The sequence below is a fragment of the Excalfactoria chinensis genome, chromosome 12 (genome assembly GCF_039878825.1).
Source record: "Excalfactoria chinensis isolate bCotChi1 chromosome 12, bCotChi1.hap2, whole genome shotgun sequence".
NCBI lineage: Eukaryota > Metazoa > Chordata > Aves > Galliformes > Phasianidae > Excalfactoria > Excalfactoria chinensis.
Window position 1 is genome coordinate 15,876,325 of NC_092836.1, and position 19,796 is coordinate 15,896,120.

Consider the following 19,796-nt stretch of genomic DNA (forward strand, 5'->3'; position numbering starts at 1 on the left):
AGCCCTGGGTACTCCAGCTGATCATACAGGGTTTGAGCCAAAGGCAGATGTGGAAAAGCACCCAATTGTGGGATGGGGTATTTATAGCAGTGAAAAGCAAGTTTGAGACAAGGCTCCAGTAACATTTTGCCTGCAGTATTTCGGATAGCTCTGGTCAGGCAACCACAAGAAAAATAAACCCAAGCTGGAAGAGGTGCAGAAGACAGCTGCAAAATGAGGAGAGGAAAAGAAAGCTTATTTTGTGGGGAAAGACTAAAGAGATTGGCTTGTTTAATCTAATCAAATCAAGACAGGAGAACATGCCTGTCACTTATAAATACATAAAGGAAGTAAATATTATGAAGGTGGAAGAGAGATTCAGGCTAAAGGGCAGCACAAATACTTCTAGCCATCTCTAAATTTAGGCTAGAAGTTGCATTTTTAATCAGAACAGCCCAATTCTGGAACAGCCTTCAAATGGAAGCAATAAGAGCAGGAAATCCAACTGTTTTTATCCTGGGTGCAATGAGTTCCTCAACAACAGGATGCAGCTGAGCACGCTGCCTGGGAGGCTGCAGAGATGAACAGGTCAGGGTTTGCTTCTTTATCTGCACGTCCACCTCTGCATTCTGACGAGCTGCCCCACTGGAATAAACTTGCTTTTGTGCTCAGCCATAACACCTCACCTGCTCTGAAGCTGCCTGGGGGTGGCAGGGAAGCACTGGTGCCTGCTGGCAGCAGCACATACCTGAGTGCACAGCGAACCCACGCAGCTGGGCAGGCGCCTGCCAGGCACTCCTCCGCAGTGCTGCCAATGCTGCCCGTTGTTTCCAGCCCACAACCAAGGACGCAGAGAAAACTACTTTGTCTACAGGCGGCTGGAATCTGCTAACAAGCAGGGAGAGGAGCTGAGAGGCAGCTTCAAGGGGCTCCCCACCACAGTGCTGACTGAGCCTACAAATAACGGGTGGGAACTGCCTAGAAATGGAGCAGCCACACCACTCTCAGGCTCCTGAGGTTTGGGGATGTCACGTATCAGTTGTTCATGGTTTTTTATATGAGATGATATGCAGCTTAGAAATTTAAGAGGACTGAATGTAGGCATGCACATCGCTTTGTAAGCGCTCATCTACTGCTGCGTCTCAAAAGGGTGTCCTTACTCTCTCTCATTAGGGTTCAAGTACCCTATTTAGCAACACCCAGATGCACCATGTTATCACTGCTCTGGCTGAGGCAGCCTGAGAAAAAAGAGCAGAGCAGCTTGCCCTGAAAGCACCCCAGCACTCCAGGATTGCCTACGCACTTCTCACCAGCCAGGAACCAAATCCCCACTGGGAAGGTTGGCCTCACTCAGCAGCCAACGCAGCTCTCGTTGCAAGGGGGAGCCCTTCCAGATGCGCTGCTAAGCGAGGCCAGGAGCACTGCCACAGAGCCTGCCTCACTTTTACAATCAATTTCAAGGTGAACAGATGCAACGTGCACTCAGACAAACCCACGTACGAGCGTGGAAATCCCTCCTAGCCTTTGCTGATCTATGTTACAGCCAGCAACTGCTCCTCCAGCCCCGCTCCAGCATTGTCCTTTTGCTGCTCTCCAAGCATCTGTTGCTATCAGCAAACACGCCTTGACACCAGTGGCAGAAGCACTGTTTGGAGCTATTAGATGGGGCTGAAATAACGTACCACAGAGCCACCCTACAGCTATCAAAGATGACTGCTGTGCCAGGAAGAGGAGAGCGATGGAGCTGTGGTGTTGAACAAGCACTGAGAATGTCTTCTTGCCATCAAAGTAGCCATTAGATGACACCAAAACAAGCCGCTCTGCAACAAAACTCCAAATCAAAGCCATCGTTTCTGTAACACAAGATCTTGACAGCTTCCTCCAGTGAATTCGCAGTGAAAGATAAAGCTCCCGCGGTGCTGGCAGCAGCTCATGGGCACTGCAGCCCTCAACAACTCTCCTGCTCACAAAGATCCACACTGAAGAGTCTGCTCCCTCCAAAGGTGCAGCCTGGTACCCTCGTGTAAGTGTGCTGCGCTAACAAACCCCCACCTGGCAGTGGTTCAAGCAGGGCAGCCACCACCACTCTCCATCAGGTTAATTAACCATCACGGCCCTTGCTCTGAAACCAGCCCACCCCACCTCCAACTCACCCCAGGGCTCACCCACCACATCTCTCTCCCCCCCATCTGACAGACAGCCTGTCAATAACAGATGCATTCTTCAGATGTTCTACCTGCCATCAGCACGCTGCAGTCCCAGAGCTGTTGCTGGAGACAGGGAGATCGTGAATCTGGCTCGAGGTAATTGCACAACAGCATGCACAGCTAAAACGAACCTGCCTGCAAGGAGGGGCTGAGATGTCAGGCTGCCTCCCTGCTCTACGTCCCTCTGATCTGAGAGGCGCTCAAAGGTTGGCTTGTTACAACACTTGCTAAAAATGGATTTTTAAAAGTATTTTCCAATTCTACTCTCTGAAAATAAAATCACCTAAGATTGGAAGGCTGCTTTCTTTCAAAACCAGAATCTTCCTGTGCTCTCCATCCCCAGCGGACGCTGAGACAACTTCCCAGCACCCTTCCAGAAAAGGACAAGAGCTGAACAAGTTTGTGTTTGGCAGCATGTCTGTCCTCCTCCAGGCTGTCCCAGCGCCTCCTTGCCCCCAGGACTGCTTACAAAGCTCAGTTTTTGGGTGTCCGCAGTGCCAGTAGGTCAGACAAAAAGAAAGGTTCTCATCTTCCCAAGAGGACTTAGGGACAAGGTCAGGGAAGACTACGTCAAACACAGAGCAGAGCCGTGCTCTCAGAACACAGCCTGTTTGTCTGACAATATTTTGTTACCATAGTGAAGCAGCTCCCCGAGTGTCATGGCGGCAGTCTCAGGCAATCCACGGCTGCCCCAACCCTGAGGCAGGATCTCCCCACCAACATGCCCATTGCACCACGGGCTGTGTGCTTTACAGCTTAAGAGCAGCCAACAAACCTGAGCAGTCATCTCAGGGGAGAGGATGGGTCTCCTATGCCTTACCGTAAAGAAACTTTGCAAGGAGGTGAGGAAGGTATATCCAGCCCTACAAAGCCACAAGGGAGCTCCGCAGCAACCTCCCTGCTGTTCTCATGGTAACCCCACAAACAACAGAAAATGAGCCCCAAGGAATGACATTTCTCACCTGGACTACTTCTCCATTGGAAGCAATTAAATCTGTGGGGATGGAGACTCTGAAGAAGCGGCCCACCACAGCGGAGCTGTCTGGTATCCCCACCACAGCCGGCACAGTCTCTCGGAGGTCCGAGAGCACGGAGTGCATGGAGGCCTCCAGCTGGTTTTCCCAGTCCCGCACCACTTCTCCTGGCTCGCTGGGCCAGTGGCAACGAGCTGAGGCTGCAAGCAACAGCACTGGGAGCAAAGTCCTCCCCAGGAACGGGGGCTGCAGGACACATCCAACAGTCATTCTGCCTGGCGGCTCTCGGACGGCGCTCCAGCCGGAGGGGGGACGTGGGGTGTGCAGGCACGGCAGTGCGGGCAGGGGATCTGCCACTCCTCACAGCAGCCTCATCCTAAGGGTCCTGGCAACCTGGGTGAAGAAAGGAAACTCGTCAGCAAATTAAATGCAATCCACAGCCCGCCAGATCGCACAGAGCTCCTTGTGATGGACACAGGGCTTGCTGCCTTCCACCCTGTTTGTTTTTATTCGCTTTGGGATTAAACTCTAAGAGTTAATACTACCGATGAGAGCTTCCCAACTCTTCCTGATGTACAGCATCTCTAGAGCAGTCAGACCTGCCTGCCTTCCATGCACACAGACATGCTGCTCCTGGAGCACCCACCCACCCATAGCACCTCATCCATGAGCTGCTTCTCCTGCAGCCCCACCACTGCAAGGTCCTGCTGCATGGGGGGGACAAGAGAGCAGCCATGCAAGAGACTGCAGCCAGGGCAGGCAGCAGCTGAGGAACTGGCTGTTGTGGAGCTGAGATGCTATCAGCACAGAAACTGGCTGCTGCTGCTTACAGCTGAGCCTCCACACCTGAGTGGGACGGACGTGCAGACAGCAGGACAGACAGGCAGCCAGAAGCAGCCATGCAGAGCTGCTGCCACACCTGCAGAGGTGGGCACTGTGTCAGCCCCCCTCTCGTCATGGCTGCAGGAACCATGCACTGCCATGGGGCGGCTCTGTGTTGTTCAGCCAACTCCGTGATCCACCCCAGGGCGTTCCTGCTGGACTGACAGGAGTGCCTGGGCAGACAGGAGCCAGTCCCTGATATCTATGGCAAGCAGGAGAGGAGGATGAAGTCATCACCCACTGCAGAAATAATCACTGGAGCAGGCAACAGGCACTGCCTGTGCCCTTCAGCCAAGCAAATCAAGCTCTGGCTGTGTCTGCTCTGACACTTGCAGGTCACACCAATTCCCAGTTCCTTTTAGGAAAACCACACAACAGCCTCTGCACAATGGAGCACAACGGAGGTACAGGAAAAATTCTGCCAGGAGAAGCAAGAACAGCGTTACACCACCCAGAAATCTCTTTGATACAGCACCTCAACATACAACAACAGAAGCTGAAGTGGTGCCAGGCTCTCTCACTGTGCTAGGACCAGCGGCAGGGCAGCTCCCCAGAGCAAGGCCCCCAGCTATGGTCTCTTCATGACAGATCCCCACCTGCACTCAGCACAGAGCTCTGAGTCCAGATACAAGTGCAGACACACACAACAAACGTGGGAGGGTGGAAAAAGCACGGGCACCTGCACGATGCCTGCAGGGAAGTTCAAGAGCTACAGCCAAACTATTTCACATGCTGTGACGGGCAAAATGCGGACTCACTTGTTTGAGACTGCTCAGTCACAGGTAGAAGATGACAGCGCTCAGGATTACCTTTCATGAGCTGTGAGCAGCACAGAGCTGGAGAGGATCAGAAAGGCCAGCAACCCGCTGCCCAGCCAGCTGCTGGGACAGGTTGCATAGAGAGGGTATGGATGCTCCATCTCTGGATGCACTCAAAGCCAGGCTGGGTGGGGTCCTGGGCAGCCTGAGCTGGTGGTTGGCAACCCTGCCTGCTTCAGTGAGCTGGAACAAGGTACCATTAAGGCCCTCTCCAACCTAAGCCATTCTATGATTCTACCATTCCATGCATGCTCAGAACAGAGCTGAAAATGAAACAGAATTCTGCAGTGCTGCCCCCTGCTCTGCAGGTATCACTATGCTGCAGGGCTCACTCACTTGCTTTCAGGTTACCCAGGAGGGCTGGGCCACCCCAGCAGTGCTCCCTCCTCCAGCAGGATCTGCGCTGCCCTGCTTGGCAGAACCACCACAAAGGTTCAGGTTAGTCCTGAATTTCAGGATGCTTTGCTCTGTCTGATCTTATGAAAGCACCAAGTTTCTCTTTATCCTCCTGCTTCTGTAAGAGCTCTTTCGGGTCTCCGCTTTGAACCTCCAAAACGTTGGATTAAACATCAAAGCTGGGATCAACATCTGCTTTGGCTCTGGTGCTCAGCGCACGTGCCAATGTTGATGCCTGATTGCTGATGCCAAATCCCCATCTCAGAGCACGGGCCTGCTGGGTGATGCTGATATGATGCTGACTTGTCAAGGCAATGCTGGAGCTGCCTCTTCCACGCAACCACAAGGCCTGCTGATGTGCTAAGGATATGCACTGTTTCATATGGAGGAAGAGTGAACAGAGCAGCCAGAAGACAGGGCTGAAAGCAAGACCTGCACAACACAGCTCCTGCCAGCCACGGGACCTTGCTGTGTGCCCTCTGCAGGACCAGGAGGAGCATGGCCCCATGGTCCCAGCAGGAGTGCAGCTGCCCTGATTGCTTCTGCATGGCCAACTTCATCACGGCTCCAGCAAGAAGCTGCTAAAGCGAGCCCCAGCCCAGCCGCACCTAATCCAATTGCTCAAGTATGGTCACATCAGTGGGCTGCGGTAATTAATCACTGCCAGCACGTTAATACCTCTGAACCTTGCATGCCGAAAGCCTGGGTAGCTGCCTTCCTATGCCCTGCTCCAGATAAGAAGGAATTAAGGAGAGCAAGGAGGAATCCCACTTACCTGAGCTGCTTATTTACCACTGTCCCCATAAAGACAGCACAGTCTCTCCCTAAGGAAGCCAACTCAGAGCAGAACGCAATGGGCTGGTGCAACTGCTCAAAGCACATCTCTTGTATGTGCACAGCTCTCGTGCGTGTTCCCACAGGAGAATCTCCAGGCAAGTCCCATCAGTGGCTGCGTGTCGAGGCAGCAAGCAGGAGGAATGATGCAATGCGGTGGGACGGCTGGGCGCAGACAGGGGCACAGTGCTGCACGCGCCCTGGTGCCGACTGCTGCTCCATGCATGGCTGTGGGAGCTGGGGAGGCTGGGTGAGTTACGGGAGGGACGTGCAGGAGGACAGTTGCTCAGGGACATTTGTCACGCAGCTGGCACGAGCAAAGGGACAAAGCTGGGGACGGACGCTCTCCCTCCACCAAGCCATGCCCTCACCAGGACACCCTGAGCAGACACGTGCTGAGAGGACGTGCACGGGATGGGATGCCTCTCTGAAAGACAAGCTCACCCCTGCAGTTGTGGTTTAATGCCGAAGTGCCAGCTGTCCTGCCCGCCTGTAACCATAGACCAAATGTGAAGTAGCAGGTTCCGTTCATCTCCAGCACAGCTGCTGTCAGCAACAGGAAACCCTGACACTGAGCAACAATCTAAGGGAAAAAGCAACAAAACTCAGCTGTGCTGAGGTATGTGCTGGGCAGGGAGATGAGCAGCGTTTCTGCAGATGGGAACTGCAAACTGTCACTAGCTGCCTCAGGTCACACGTGCCAAGGGCCGCTCCACGGAGCTTGCAGGGGAAGTGGTCACAGCGATAGACACCTCAAAGTGGTTTTTATTCTGCTAGAGTAAGCACCGAGATATTTAACCTACTCAATAGCTCAGGGGAAGCTTTCCTGCTACTCATCATGACCTTCTCTTTGCAAGCCAGAGCTCTGTACCACCAAGAAGGAACCAGGCGCTTGCATGCCAACCTGACTCTGCTAGAAGACCAGGTGGATGCCTCCCAGCTGTTAGATCCTGCTTGCAGGTCCCTCAAAACCCATGCTTAGCATTTGCCACTGTGATGCCCTGGAGCTCAGGAGAATCCACACCACCCATCTCTGTGCCAGACCTGCACAAGTTACCACAGCAGTGATTTTGGCAGGGTGGGACTTCTCTCTTTGATGAAAGCTTCAGCAACCACAACCTGTCCCTTCCTCCCCCCTTTGCTATTCCCAAACAGACAACCCAGATCATATCTTCAAGTGTGCTCAGTTAAAAGGGAACTCAGATATCATCAGCCCAAATATTTAGGATGCCTCAGAGACCATTTTTTTCCCTGCATTAGGAACATCGCAGCCAGAACTGCCACGGTCCTGGAAGCACACAGGCAGATCAGGAGAAATCCACAGAGGTGACTCCAAGTAACAGCTGAAGACTGCTTCACTGTGCTGTCCCCACGTCAGACACCGCCTACAGCCTCCAAAGAAGGACCAGAAGGGATTATCTGGATACAGAACAGACCCTGCATGAGAAACAACCGCACTGCCCTGGGGAAAAGAGGGCAGAGCGCAACAGGTACACAGGCACCAGGGGCTGGGAGCAGAGGCTGCTGATGGATGCAGCAGAAGCAAGGCAAGCACCAAGCTCAGCCCTGTACAGAAAGAGGCTGTGAACGTGGTAAATGTTAAACCCCGAGGAGGAGGGAGGGACGGGTCAGCTTTAAGTAGAGAAGTTACCAAGGCACTGCTTCTGGCTCGAGAAGCACTCTGTGATGGATCCCAGGGCAGCACTCCGGGCGGGTATGACTTGCATTCCTCCTCGGGTGTCTTCTCCTGGCTGTAATTGGAAAGGGCATATAGGCTAAATATACAGCTGCAGTGGGGAGGAGCAAAGGTCTGCTTGTTCTTAAGGGCATTCGGTTTAACCTGGCTTTGACTTCACTTGATTTGCCACCACACAGTCAGCCCCTCAGGAACACAACTCCTGATTTCGCCTGAAACAGAGCTAGAGAGCATAAACATTCCGTGTTTAACAGAACCTAAGCTAAAGCTAGTCCTGAAAGTCACAGGGAATTGAACAATTAAACAAGTTAGCCTTGTTTGAAGAGCCCTTTACCACCAGAGCTATAGAAATGCATATTTTGAAGACAAACACGACAGGCATGTATGCATACATGCATATGAATGCTTTATCAGATTCCAAGATGCAGTGAAGAAACAGAACTCAGGGCACCAAGATAAAACAGGTATTTGTCCTCCCAGATTCTCTTTTGTAAAGACAGCATTCCATAGCTTGGAGCAAATTCAGCGAGATAATGCTGAGATGAAGGCAGCAGCTTTACCCAAGGGTGTTCCAGCAGGAACCATCCCGTCCCGTGTCTGTTACTCACCATCCACCAGTTACCTGAGTCCAATTCAAACCAGCTAATGACCTTAGAAGTCACTGCAATGAGGAATACAGATGTCTATCTATGCACTGCCCACCACTGATGGGCTGGAATCCTTCCCCCATCTCATGCTTTACACGGGACAAAATCCTTCCCCAGCCCCCAGCAGCACTTGCAATCCCAGCTGAAACCCACAGAAATCCTTCCTCCCTGTTGCTGCCCCGCTGTGCTGTGCAGGTGTTCGCTTTGGATGCACTGAAACAAACGAGACCAACCAGCTTTGCAACTCTTGCCTGACTTCTTAATTGAATTAAAGGCTGAACAAACCCCCACGAGAAGCTTCAGGGAGCCCACACGGAAGAGAAGCGATGAATATCCTCATCAGAGAGGACGCTTCCACTGGACATTTTGTCCTGGTAAGCACTAAGGATCCCACACAGAAAGGAGATCGACCCCGAGGGATACTTTCTCATGGCCAGCAAGGCAGGAAATCTCACTGCAGCTTCTCCCAGCTCAGCCTCCTGACCACCCCGCGTGCTGGAAGTCGCACAGGAGCAGAGGTCAGCCTGGGAGCGCCCATTTAGCCAAGGAAACTCGCCCATCATCCCGGCCACCTGTTTTGTGTTTGATAAAATAAAAGGCACAAAGCCTTGTCTGTCACATTAGCAAGCAGGAGCTGTCAGTGAGGTGGGGGAGAGCCTGATGGCAGGGCAGAGCCCTAAGTTCCTTCAGAACTGTGCTTCCAAACCGCATGAAAAAGGAGGCTGCAGCTCTGACAGCTCCTGCAGTGCTTGGATGCTGAGATGCTGGCACGTGCAGTCACACAGCAAACTACTGCCTAATTGTGACCACCAGAACAGCCCTGTGCATCCAGCACTGCACTCGGGCTCCCCTATGACACGGCAGCACGCAGGCAAACCTCAGCTGTGCTGGTGGCACCAAGGGGCAGCCGGCAGCACGCTGTGTATCCCAGCATGAGGAGGAAACAACCCCAGGCCTGCAGGCACCAAACCACACCGAAGAGGGAGAATCTTAATGAGGTTTCTCATTCGTCCAAATGTTGTTTTGCTGGATGGTTTTATGCAGAGGCAGCCGCATTCCAACCGTTTATCATCACCTTCGGAGTATTCCACAGAATTCCTCAGATAGTGAAGTATTTCAAGAGGGTCTTTGGAAGCGTTCTTTAAGCAACCATTTCCCACCAGCTGAGCACCAGGCAGGACTGAAGGGATGGGCTCAAGGCCTTCCCCCATGCCAGGAGCCCGACTGCTGCTACCAATGGGACACGAGGCATAAGAGCTGATGGGAGGCAGACAAGGGAGTGAGGCAAGCCTGTTTCCAGCACTCCAGTTACATAGGCAGCATCACTGATGTCCTCAGTGGCTGCGTAGCTAAGGGCCAGCACATCGTTTGGAAGCATCCTGCTGTTCCATCAGCTCCTGCACCCCGCCCTGCAGCACCAAGCATGAAGATGCAGCTCGATGGAGCTGCTCTGCCCTTATTGCTCAGGGAGTGGAACTGTAGCAGCTCTTCCTCTGAACACAATTACCACTGAGCAATCAGTGCAGAGCAGCCAGGGCCTCGGCCCCGGACTTACCAAGAAGGCTTCCAAAAGAAGAATTAAAGATCCTCGGGATTCACCAGCCTCCATCAGACCGATGAGCTCTTTGCACAGTGCACATTTTTATAGGAATCTTCCTTTTGTTAGAGAGCAGAGGGTGAAGGCTTTGACTGCCTGGCTAGAACTCCCTGCTCCTCACCACAACCCCCAGCCATGCCAGCAGTCTGAGAGCCATGGAAAAGCAGGGCTGTGGCTCAGGGGGTGTCCAGCTGCTTCCCTGCTGCTATGGCACAAGGCAATTCAAAACCAACCTGTTTGGTTCTGTGTAGGGCTGCAGCCCTGCTGCCAGGTCACTCTGGGCCCAGGGAGGGCCTGAAGCACATAGACAGATCCAGCCTCCACACCCTGCTCTGGCATTGCGGAGCTGAGTGCCAAACCCAATAATTCCGAGGCCACAAACTCCACTGGAAGGAGCAGAGGTGGGATCTGAGCATCTGTTCGTAGCTGCAAGTCCAGCACTAACACCTCCTGCTGCCGCCAGTGCACAAACCTCAGGAGCAAGGAGCTGCCTCTTCACACCCAGACAGAGTAAAGGAGGAGGGAAACTATGGAGGGAAACATTGGAGTCAGAAGATGGGACAGACCCTGAGCTGATGTCTCTCCAAGGGCAAAGCAAAGAAGCAAAGCACAGGTAACACACCTGCTCAGACTGCAGGAATCCCAGGAATGGGGGCAAAGTCATTAAAGCACCAGTGTTTGCCCCGGGAAAACAGAGCTGAATGCCATTCTGAGGCAACAAGGAAAACTACACCAGTGCTCAGCTGGGTTCTGTACCAGCTGGTGCCTGTCCCCACCTAGCACCATCTCCCTCGGCTCACCCCCAAAGCAGTGCCCCCATGCCCTGCTCTCAGCTCCTGCAGCACAGCTGCCTCTCCAGGCACAGGCAGCCAGCAGAGCCCCTGGGAAGGAGAGCAACCCCATTTCACAGCCTCAAGCACTGCGAGCCCCTAACGCCCCACACCTTTCATTCTAAACACCACCCCTCAAGTCAACCTGGGTGTGATTTCTGCTCAGCACCCATCTACTCTTCCTTGATGATGCCCAGACCCCAACAACTGGCTGGAGAGGGCGTCCCATTCCCAGCATGCCCTCCTCACTGCTTGCACACTCACCTCCTTACAGCTAATAACTGCATAGATCTGAACAACCTTGCAGAAGAACTCAGTGTCTCACTGCTAACACGCAGCCTAGGCAAAGATAAAGAGCGGAGAATAGAACAGGCTGCATGAAGAGGGATGCTCAAGAGCCAAAGGAAAACGCAGGCTCGGAGTTGCAGCAAGGCTGTTAAGCTCGGAAGGTGTGTGCAGCTTGCCTGGGTTTTATAATGCTGCAGCAGATGCAGGGAAACAATTAAACTGCTTATCACAGTATGGCCCATTCAGCTTTCAGAGTAGAGAGCAATTCCAGTCCCCAGGTGGCAAATGCAGCAATTAGGTACCCAATTACCTGCACCAAAGCTTCTATTTGCTTACTGTTATCTTACTTCAGTGGTTATATGGCACTTCCTTGGCTGGCTGTTGCTAAAGGGCTGCAGGTTTGGGGAGGAGCTGTGGGGTCCCAGGAGACCAGGCAGCCCAGCAGGACCACACTGTGCCACAGCTGCAGTTCTGTCTTACTGCTCGTACAGCAGGAGCAAGGTCCAGAGCCTGGCCACAACTTCATGTCTTCACCTGGGGGGGGGTTAGAGTTCATTACCAAAACAACCCCAAATGGCTACGAGGCAGCCAGGATTAGCTTCCAGCTTCTCAACAGCCCACCTGCTAAGAGGAATTCAGGCCTGGTGCCTGAGTCCTCTCTGGGTTTGGTAATAAGCTCTGAGGAAAAGCATGCAGCTCACATTTTAGAAACAGAGAGAACCTGGCTTAGCAGCTGCAGTCCCCAGGCAATCCCTGCTTAACAGAAACCTGTACAGCAGAGCAGAAAACTACAACAGCACGCAGCCAGAGAGAGAGGTGTGCTGTAAAGACCAAGAATGGTGCAGTTTGGGGACATAATTCCGAGTTCAATGCAAAGGCCTCTACAACCTACTGCAACAAAGTGCATATAAAACCACATTAGAGAATCGAGTCATCTCACACACACACACACACAGAGTGATTGTCAGAGATAGCAGCAGGAGCCAGACTGTCCCTCATTGCCTCGTGACAACCACAAGATGAGCTGCTATGACTGCAGGCTGAGCCCCACACCACCTGCCCCTAACGCTCCCAGCAAGGCAGGATGCTGCTGTGCATAGTATAAGCTGCAAAACATGAGTTAGAAGTGAGAATACCTGAGCTCGGGCTGAGCTGGTCACAGCAAGCACCGCGTGCTCCTCATTCTGCACCTCCTCTGGACTTCTCTCTCCACGGGACAGAGGAGCTCCTCACCCAGCCATGGCCGTGCACAAGGCAGCAGTGAGGGGACGGGGCTGCCCCCTCCAAAGCCCCCAGGTGTCCCCGCCCTCCCCCGGCCCAGCCAACCCTTTGTGGATAGCATCTCTGAGCAGCAGGTGAGGGCTGCAGAGCCATCCCGGTGCCTGCCAGCTGATAAGATCAGGGCATTTGTGCCTGGAGCGCGGCCCTTGGACACTGACAACAGCAGGCAGCTCAGAGCACAGCAGTTAAGCTTTGTTGTTCTCTTAAATACTCCCAATTTTGGGCACTTCTGCCTTGAACTCCTGAAAACCGCTGCATTTTTTTTGCTATTTTTGCTGGAAGCTTGGAAAGCAGCACAGGGCAGACCCACAGCATGGGAAACTGCAGCACCAGCCATTAGGCTCAGGAGTGAACCGGGACTCCAGCACCAGACACTTCCAGTAAAGGTTTGGTCACGGATACCTATAGTAGTTCGAATAAGGACTCAGAGCTATTCCAGTTCCAACAAGGACTAATTGGAGCAAGTCCTGTGATGGGGAGCTAAAAAAATGAGTTTTAATGCTGGGAAAAGTTACATTTCCCAAGTCTCTGCTCTGCACCCCAGCGCTGACCAACCCCTCAGCCTCACTGCTTTCTTACTGGGGAAAAGTCTTCCTTTCTTACACTGCTCCTTCACAAAAACAAGCAATGATCCAAAGAAAAGCTGATGCGGGGACTTGGGGCAGATGTGCCTTCACTTGTTAAACATATCAGCTGTGTAAATCAGCACCGTCCCTGCAAACCTCACGGAACTGCTGGCTTTTGGGGACAGCCAAATCCAGGTGCTCTGCCACTACAGGGATGTCTCCCCACCAAGTGCCAGGCACTCAGAAAGCAGCAGTGATGAATGCAAGGGGTGAGCTGAGGAAGCACTCACATGGCCCTGCAGGTCCCACACAGCACTCTGCCATGCGCTCCTGCACCCTGCGGCTGCGCGGCCCCGCACTGCTCAGCACAGGTGACCTCAGAGAACCACCGTCTCCAAGCAGGGGTTTGTCCACGGAAATAACTCCAGACTCCTCAGAGGAATGAAGTCATGGTTTAAAATGCAACAGTGCAGCAAATTCAATTAACTCACTGAGGCCGCCCGCTTCTTCGGGAACGTGGCAGCAAGATCCCTCACTGCCCAATCCCAAAGTGCAGCACGTTAGCTATTAGGAATGCTGCTGAGACCCAGCGGTGCGCTCCAAAGGTTCTGCCCCATCCCTGCAGCAAGGGTCCCACTCCCAGGGCAGCGCAGAGCACATTGCTCCCCAGTACAGAGCCCAAGAACTGTCCCACTATAAACCCCCAGTGGAAGCCAGAGGGGCTCAGAGGGGTTCGCACAAAGCCAGCCAGAGGCAAACAGAGGCTCTGCTGAAGAATGAGCTCCTCTGTCAGTCTGTGGTGATTGATATGTACATCTGCCAGTCCCCACCTGCTGTTCGCATTCCTGGCATTTCTTTTTGCAGGGTTTTCTCCCTGAGAAAGGACCAGCTGCTTATCAACTGCTGCAGAGATTTAAAGGAAGAGAAACAGGCCCCGGCTTCAACAAAGCAAAGACATTTCAAGCCCTGAACACACCAAAGAGTTTTCCTCTATCAGGTGGGAAAACCTGCCCAAGGGTTGTACCGAAGAAAGCCCGCACTGCGTGAGAGCTGCACGGAGCTCGGCGCTCCCCTTCCATCACTCCTACATCCCACCACCACTCAAAGCCCAGCAACCAACCCAAGCAGGGGCTCCAGGGGCCTCTCCAACCCTCCAGCCACTCACCCCAAAGTCGTTTTCTGCCCCGGTGAGCCAGAGCCTGGGAGAAAGAGACGAGGAGTGTGAGGAAGGCCAGCCTGTGAGCAGGGCGCTGGCTGCCCAGCAGCGAGGGCTGACGAGCAGGGACAGGCGGTGGGGATGGGGGGGCAGCCAGGGTGCGAATCCCCAGCGTGCCCCGAGCCAAGAAACTGCCTTCCAAGTATTCGTGGGATGGATTCCTGCACCTCCCAGTTCTGGTTCTCAGCCCTGGGTATGAGCTGGAAGTTTTTCTTTCCTTCTCATCTTAGCTTTAATGTGGCAAGGAGGCTGAGAAGAAGAAATGGTAAAGGGATCCAAAGCAGGGAGGGAGAACGTGAGCCTACCTGCCTGCAGAAAGCAGCTCTGAGCAGCGGGACAGACCGAGTAGCGTAGGGCTCTCCTGAGATCTCAGTGTCTTTAAGATCCAGACCCCTGTCAAACTGGATCAGAATTGGCTAAATCTGGCTTATGTAAACCAGAGTGAACGCAATACAAAAGCTGATCGATATCCCTGACTCAGGCCTAGGAGCAGTTCTGCCCCACAGCTCCCTGCAGCTGGCTCTGTGCAGGCCAGGTGGGAGCAGCCCTTGGTTCGCAATGGGCGCAGCTGTCCTCCGGCTTTATGGCTCCTGCAGGAAATTTAAACAGGAACTTTCTATAAATTAACCGTCCATAAAACAAGCTTGTTTTCTCAGCGCACCCGAAGGTCAGAAAAGGTCTGCTCAGCCTCACGTTCCCAGGGCACCAAACAAGCTCTGCACTGCAGCTTTCCTTCCCAAAGCACTGGAGCACAAGTTGAGCGCAGCACTAAGTTGGTGGCAGCACACCCACACAGCGAGGAGCCGTTCTTCATCCACAGCAAACTCGTAATGGTTTTTGCCCTAAAATCCCCAGTGCAATCCAGATGTCTAAGTAGCCTTTGTCCCAGAAAGAGAAATACACCCTGGCCTCAGACAGACAGCCCTGGCTCCATTTGCCACAGCCTTCCCTTGGCTGTTTGCTCTGCAGGAGTAACAAACACCCATTTCGGCTCCTTCAGGTCTGGAAGCTGCTGCTGATAAGGGGGTTAATGGCAACTCCCCCCTCACCTTCCTGCAGATAAAAACACACCTGACACATTCCCACTTCTGGAGGAAAGCAGGAAGCAAGCACCAGGAAAGCCAGGCTGAAGTCAGCACAGCAAACCTGGGAAACCAAAGTGCAAACACATTGTAGCACAGGATGCCCAGGCAGGGCTGGGGCAGCACACAGGGGAAAAAGAACTAAGGAAATCTCTGGAAAAGCTGAAAATAGAAGTTGGGAACCTCGCTCTGTCCAGCAGTGCAGCCCTTCCAGGGGTATTTTAAGCCACGAGTATTTTTTCCTATGACCAAATATTCCAAAGTTGCTTTGTTTCAAAACTTATCTTCCCGGGCACCCGCAGTGCACTGCCTCACGTTTTAGACCTGTACCCTGCCAGCCCCGTTTGCTCCTCATTCATTTCAGATCCACGCTGTGTTACCTCGAGGGCTCATTTCCACGGCCTTTGGTTTTGTGATATTTCTTCCCTTTTTCTCCACGACGGCTCGTCTCCAAATCCACTTCGTGCCAGAATTTTCGGGCTCTCCCAACATACCTGGCCTCAGCTCTACGAATCAACGCTGCTTTGTTCACAAAACAACAAGCGGTCTTATTTCCTAACCTAGTTTTTTTCTCTCTTTTACAGGCCAGGCAGTGAAAGAAAATACACCAGGAACTCTGTGCAAAGAAACTCTCTCTAGAACGAGGTGCTGCTCTCAGGGACGAAGCCCCGGAGCACACAGCCAGCTGTAATTTCTGGGTGCTGTGCTCAAGTCCTGCCCTGCCATGTGCCAAACCCCGTCTGACGTCTGTTCTCCCCTGAAGACTTGGCCAAAGCGATGCACAGAGGGAAAATGCATCACCCTGTAGCCCAGCCTGCCAGCGATACGGGCTCTCGTGCACCAGGGATGCTGACCAAACACAGCTTAACCTTCAGAGCACGAATGTTCGCGGATGCATTACAGTACACAGATATTAATATTCGCAAATAAACACAGGCCTGCTGAATCCAAACCACACAGAGCAGATGGATCTGCGGCCAAGCACATGTTTTCTTTGGAGAGCAGAGCAGGCACTCAGAGCCCACTTGTTTTACCTGTTTGACACTCGAATCTGACTTTCAAAGCCAACAGTCCCTGCAAGAACTCCTGCTCTCCTCTGGCTGCTACCAGAAAGGGGGAGAACACCCCCAGGTCACTGCATTCAGGAGCCTGCCAGGGGGATACAGAATGCATAGCACATAGTTAATGTGTTAGGTACATCTCACCAACTCTTGGGAGCCGTGCTTGGAGATCAAAGGTGAACCAGCTCATTTCAGCAGGAATATCAGTGCCAGGTGACCCTGTTTCCTTTCCCATCAGTACAGCTCGGGTCAGAAATGCTCCAGGGCAGCTGTGAGCAGGAGCCTTGTCAGAGCATTGCTGGGAACCTGCAGGAGCCAGGAGAGCCAGACACACAGCTGCTGCTGGAACACAAACGCAGCGTGGAAAATGGCAATTTGCTGCACTGGGATGAAGATCCGCACGGAAACTGCTTGTGCTTAATGGGACACAGGTAGAAGAATGAAGGCTGACGCGGGGTGATTTGCCTGAAGGACATAAGGCACCCAGCGTGCCATCTGCATGAGCCAAGCAATTGTAGGGGACTTGCATGGTCACCAGCACCGGGCAGGATAAGGTGGGGCTGGGATTGCACCAGTCGCAACAGAAGCACCGGGTTTGGAATGGATATAGAAGAGATGGAACCAGCAAGCAAGGAAGTAACAAGTCCTGTTATTTGGGAGTCCAGGAGGAGCAAGGGGAGCAGCGGAAGGCTGAGTGCTGCACTCACCCTCCCATCAGTGGGGGAGGATTTGCTACAGGAAGGCAGGTGGGGAGGGACGAGCACCCTGACACAAGTGCCATGGGAGGGCAGGGTGACACGGCAGCTCTGATGTGCAGCTTCTAAGATCTCAGATTAATAATTACCAGCTTTGTAGCTGCAAGCATGCACAGCGATACAACTGTAAATTGCCATCGGTGGTATTTATTAGCAAAGGAGCTAAATAATTAGTATCTTGGCTAGCTCTTTGTACAGTTGCCTCAGATTAGCAATGCAACCAAACCTGAAAACACACAGCAGATCCCAGCCTGAAGGTCCAGGCTGATGGCTTCCAGGGACTGGGGGACGGGAAGAGGGTCAGCCTGTGCAGATAGGGGCCCTTGGGGTCACTTACCCTCCATGCTCATCCAGGCTCTGACATGAGAAGGCTGTAACCCATCCCTGCAAAGCATACACGTCACCGCAGCGTGAGCACACTGTGCTTTTAATAGCTCTCAGCAATAAGCCAGGATAAAGAGCTTAAAAGTTTGCAACGCAACACGTGAAGCACACCGCAACTCCGCCAGCCCCAGGTGAGCACAGAAGGAGAGGGCACAGCACACAGCCCTGGGCTCCTCGCTCCCAGCCCTTCACATTCTGCACCTTGCTGCTGACTTTTAAGCCCAACCTTCCACCCAGTCCTCCACAGGACCACGGGCACAGGGTGGTCCCAGCAGCAGGCTGCAGCCTCCATACCCCACAGGAGCAGCGGGTTTTCCCGTGATATCCAGAGTTTAAGTTGAGTTTTTAATCTGATAGCAACAGCAGAAGGAGATATTAAAAAACGCCCCGGCCTGAGCGGCTCCGGAGTGTAAAGTAAACATGCCAAGCCCTGTTTGGGACAGAGTAAAAATAGGCTCTGCCTCATCCCTCACTGCCAGCACCTCTGCTTTGCACTCCACAGCTTCATGGGTTAACTACCAAAGTACCTGCGCTGTAAATGTCAGCAGATGCATGGAAGGAATGTTTTGCTTTGAGCTTTGCACCGTTTCTGCAGGAATTTGGAGAGCTGGAGTGTGCACAACAACCCACGAAGCCCAGGGCATGCACGGGGCCAATGGCCACACCGATTCCCTTTAATAGAAGCTACCGCCCTTCTAAAAAAAACCCCTCTGTTGGAATTACATCTTGTGCTCTTTCTTGGCTGGATACTTTTTAAATGACACTGATTCCAAAGAGCATTAGCTACCAAATGCAGCGCTGCAGCCACCAGCAGCTCCCAGGAAGGCAGTGAGCACAACAGGTCCGTGCCGCAGAGGGCTGAGAGGCACTGGGCAGGTCTGCTCTGCCATGAGGAGCACTGCTCCCCACCCAGCTCTGCTAAATGAGAGCATTTCCAGCCTAAATGGACCATCCAACAGTGTGGGACAGAAGGCAGCCACAACACAGAGGGCAGTCAGGAAGCAGAGGAGCCCCCAGCCCAGCCAGGTGTCCCTACACAAGGGGATCCCGATGCTGTGACAGCCACCTGCCTGCAAGCAGACATCAGCAGCAGCTTTCAAGCACCACAGCCAACACATGGCCACGTCCTGCTCCACCACCACGACACAAATCCCGCTCCCCAAACACGGGCTTACATCACAGCAGCACTAATTACGAAGTCATTTGGGGCTTTGGACAAGATGTGTGGTGTTCCCCAAGAGCTCTCAGCACAGCCACAGTCATTTGAAGTGGCAGGGACCAGAACAACAGATTTGCTCGCTAAACACACATGGAATGCAGCTGGTCCTATGGCGATACTCAGTGCTTATTTCAGAGTACTGAACGTGGTCACACTGCACTCATGGGCAGCATTGAGTGAGATCAATTATGCGGGTCCTTCAAGTTTCACCTGGTTGATGAAAGCAGATCTTGCAGAAAGGCCATTGTGTGGTCAAAGGCACAACCACGGTCTCTCCCCAGCTGTTTCTTCCAACTAGGAGGCACTCTAGAAAACAATGGGGAAAAAAAAAGCACACCTTTTCCAGGCTTTCTTTCCCCAGCTCCCTCCTCCTCTTGCTATATGCAGGCTTCTATAACCCAGTCAAAAATGCACTGGAAAACAAGGAGAGTGAACTGGCACTCTGCAGCTCTCGCCCCACCTGCCTACATACTGTCAGTGCAGCCACCCCAGGCAGATGCTCCAAGGTAAAAATCACAGCTCCTTATTTCCGTTAATATTGGGTTAGCCGTTACGTAAACACTGCTGCTCCTAAAGGACATTTCTCTCCTGTCCCCTGCTCCTCACTTCCCATTCTTTTTGCTTGTTCTAACAGGGCACGGCTCACAGGAAGAACACACTTCTCATTTGGTGGACAGGGGTCTAACAGCCCGCTCCCCAAACAAGCACCAAGTAGCTGTGCTGTGTGCATACCCTTATCCCTCATGTGCAGCCCAGGATTTCAGCTCATACCTCCATCTGAATAACAGCCCTGTGCATGCACTAAGCAGTGCCCTCACCTCTGACACGACGTGGTGCAATGCATCACACTTCCTTCCTACCCCAACGCACTTTTCCTCCTATTCAATGGCCTGTGGAGATTTCAGGAGCTCACGCACAAGGGGCCTGAGAGCAACACAACACTGCAGGCAGCTCCACCAGCAGCATGGATTTGTCACCCAACTGCCAGCAACTCAGTACCTGGTAAGAAAGGATTTGCTGGACCAACTCTCTTCCTGCCAAGCACACAAGCCTGAAGACCCACACAAGGCAGCTTCGAAGTCCT

At 53.0% G+C, this 19,796-nt stretch overlaps 1 protein-coding gene across 3 annotated transcripts in view; it reads right to left on the bottom strand.

Annotated features, from left to right (window-relative positions):
• The window catches only part of DAG1 (dystroglycan 1), a 33,793-nt gene that overhangs the window by 7,240 nt on the left and 6,757 nt on the right, over positions 1-19,796 (bottom strand). For 2 of the 3 annotated variants that reach the window (XM_072347361.1, XM_072347358.1), the window contains exon 2: positions 3,149-3,553. In XM_072347361.1, coding sequence (XP_072203462.1) covers positions 3,149-3,430 — 282 coding nt within the window. In that variant the 5' untranslated portion in view covers positions 3,431-3,553. Of the gene's footprint in view, positions 1-3,148; positions 3,554-7,741; positions 7,842-19,796 lie in introns of all 3 variants that reach the window. The other variant, XM_072347360.1, reaches the window with a different exon arrangement.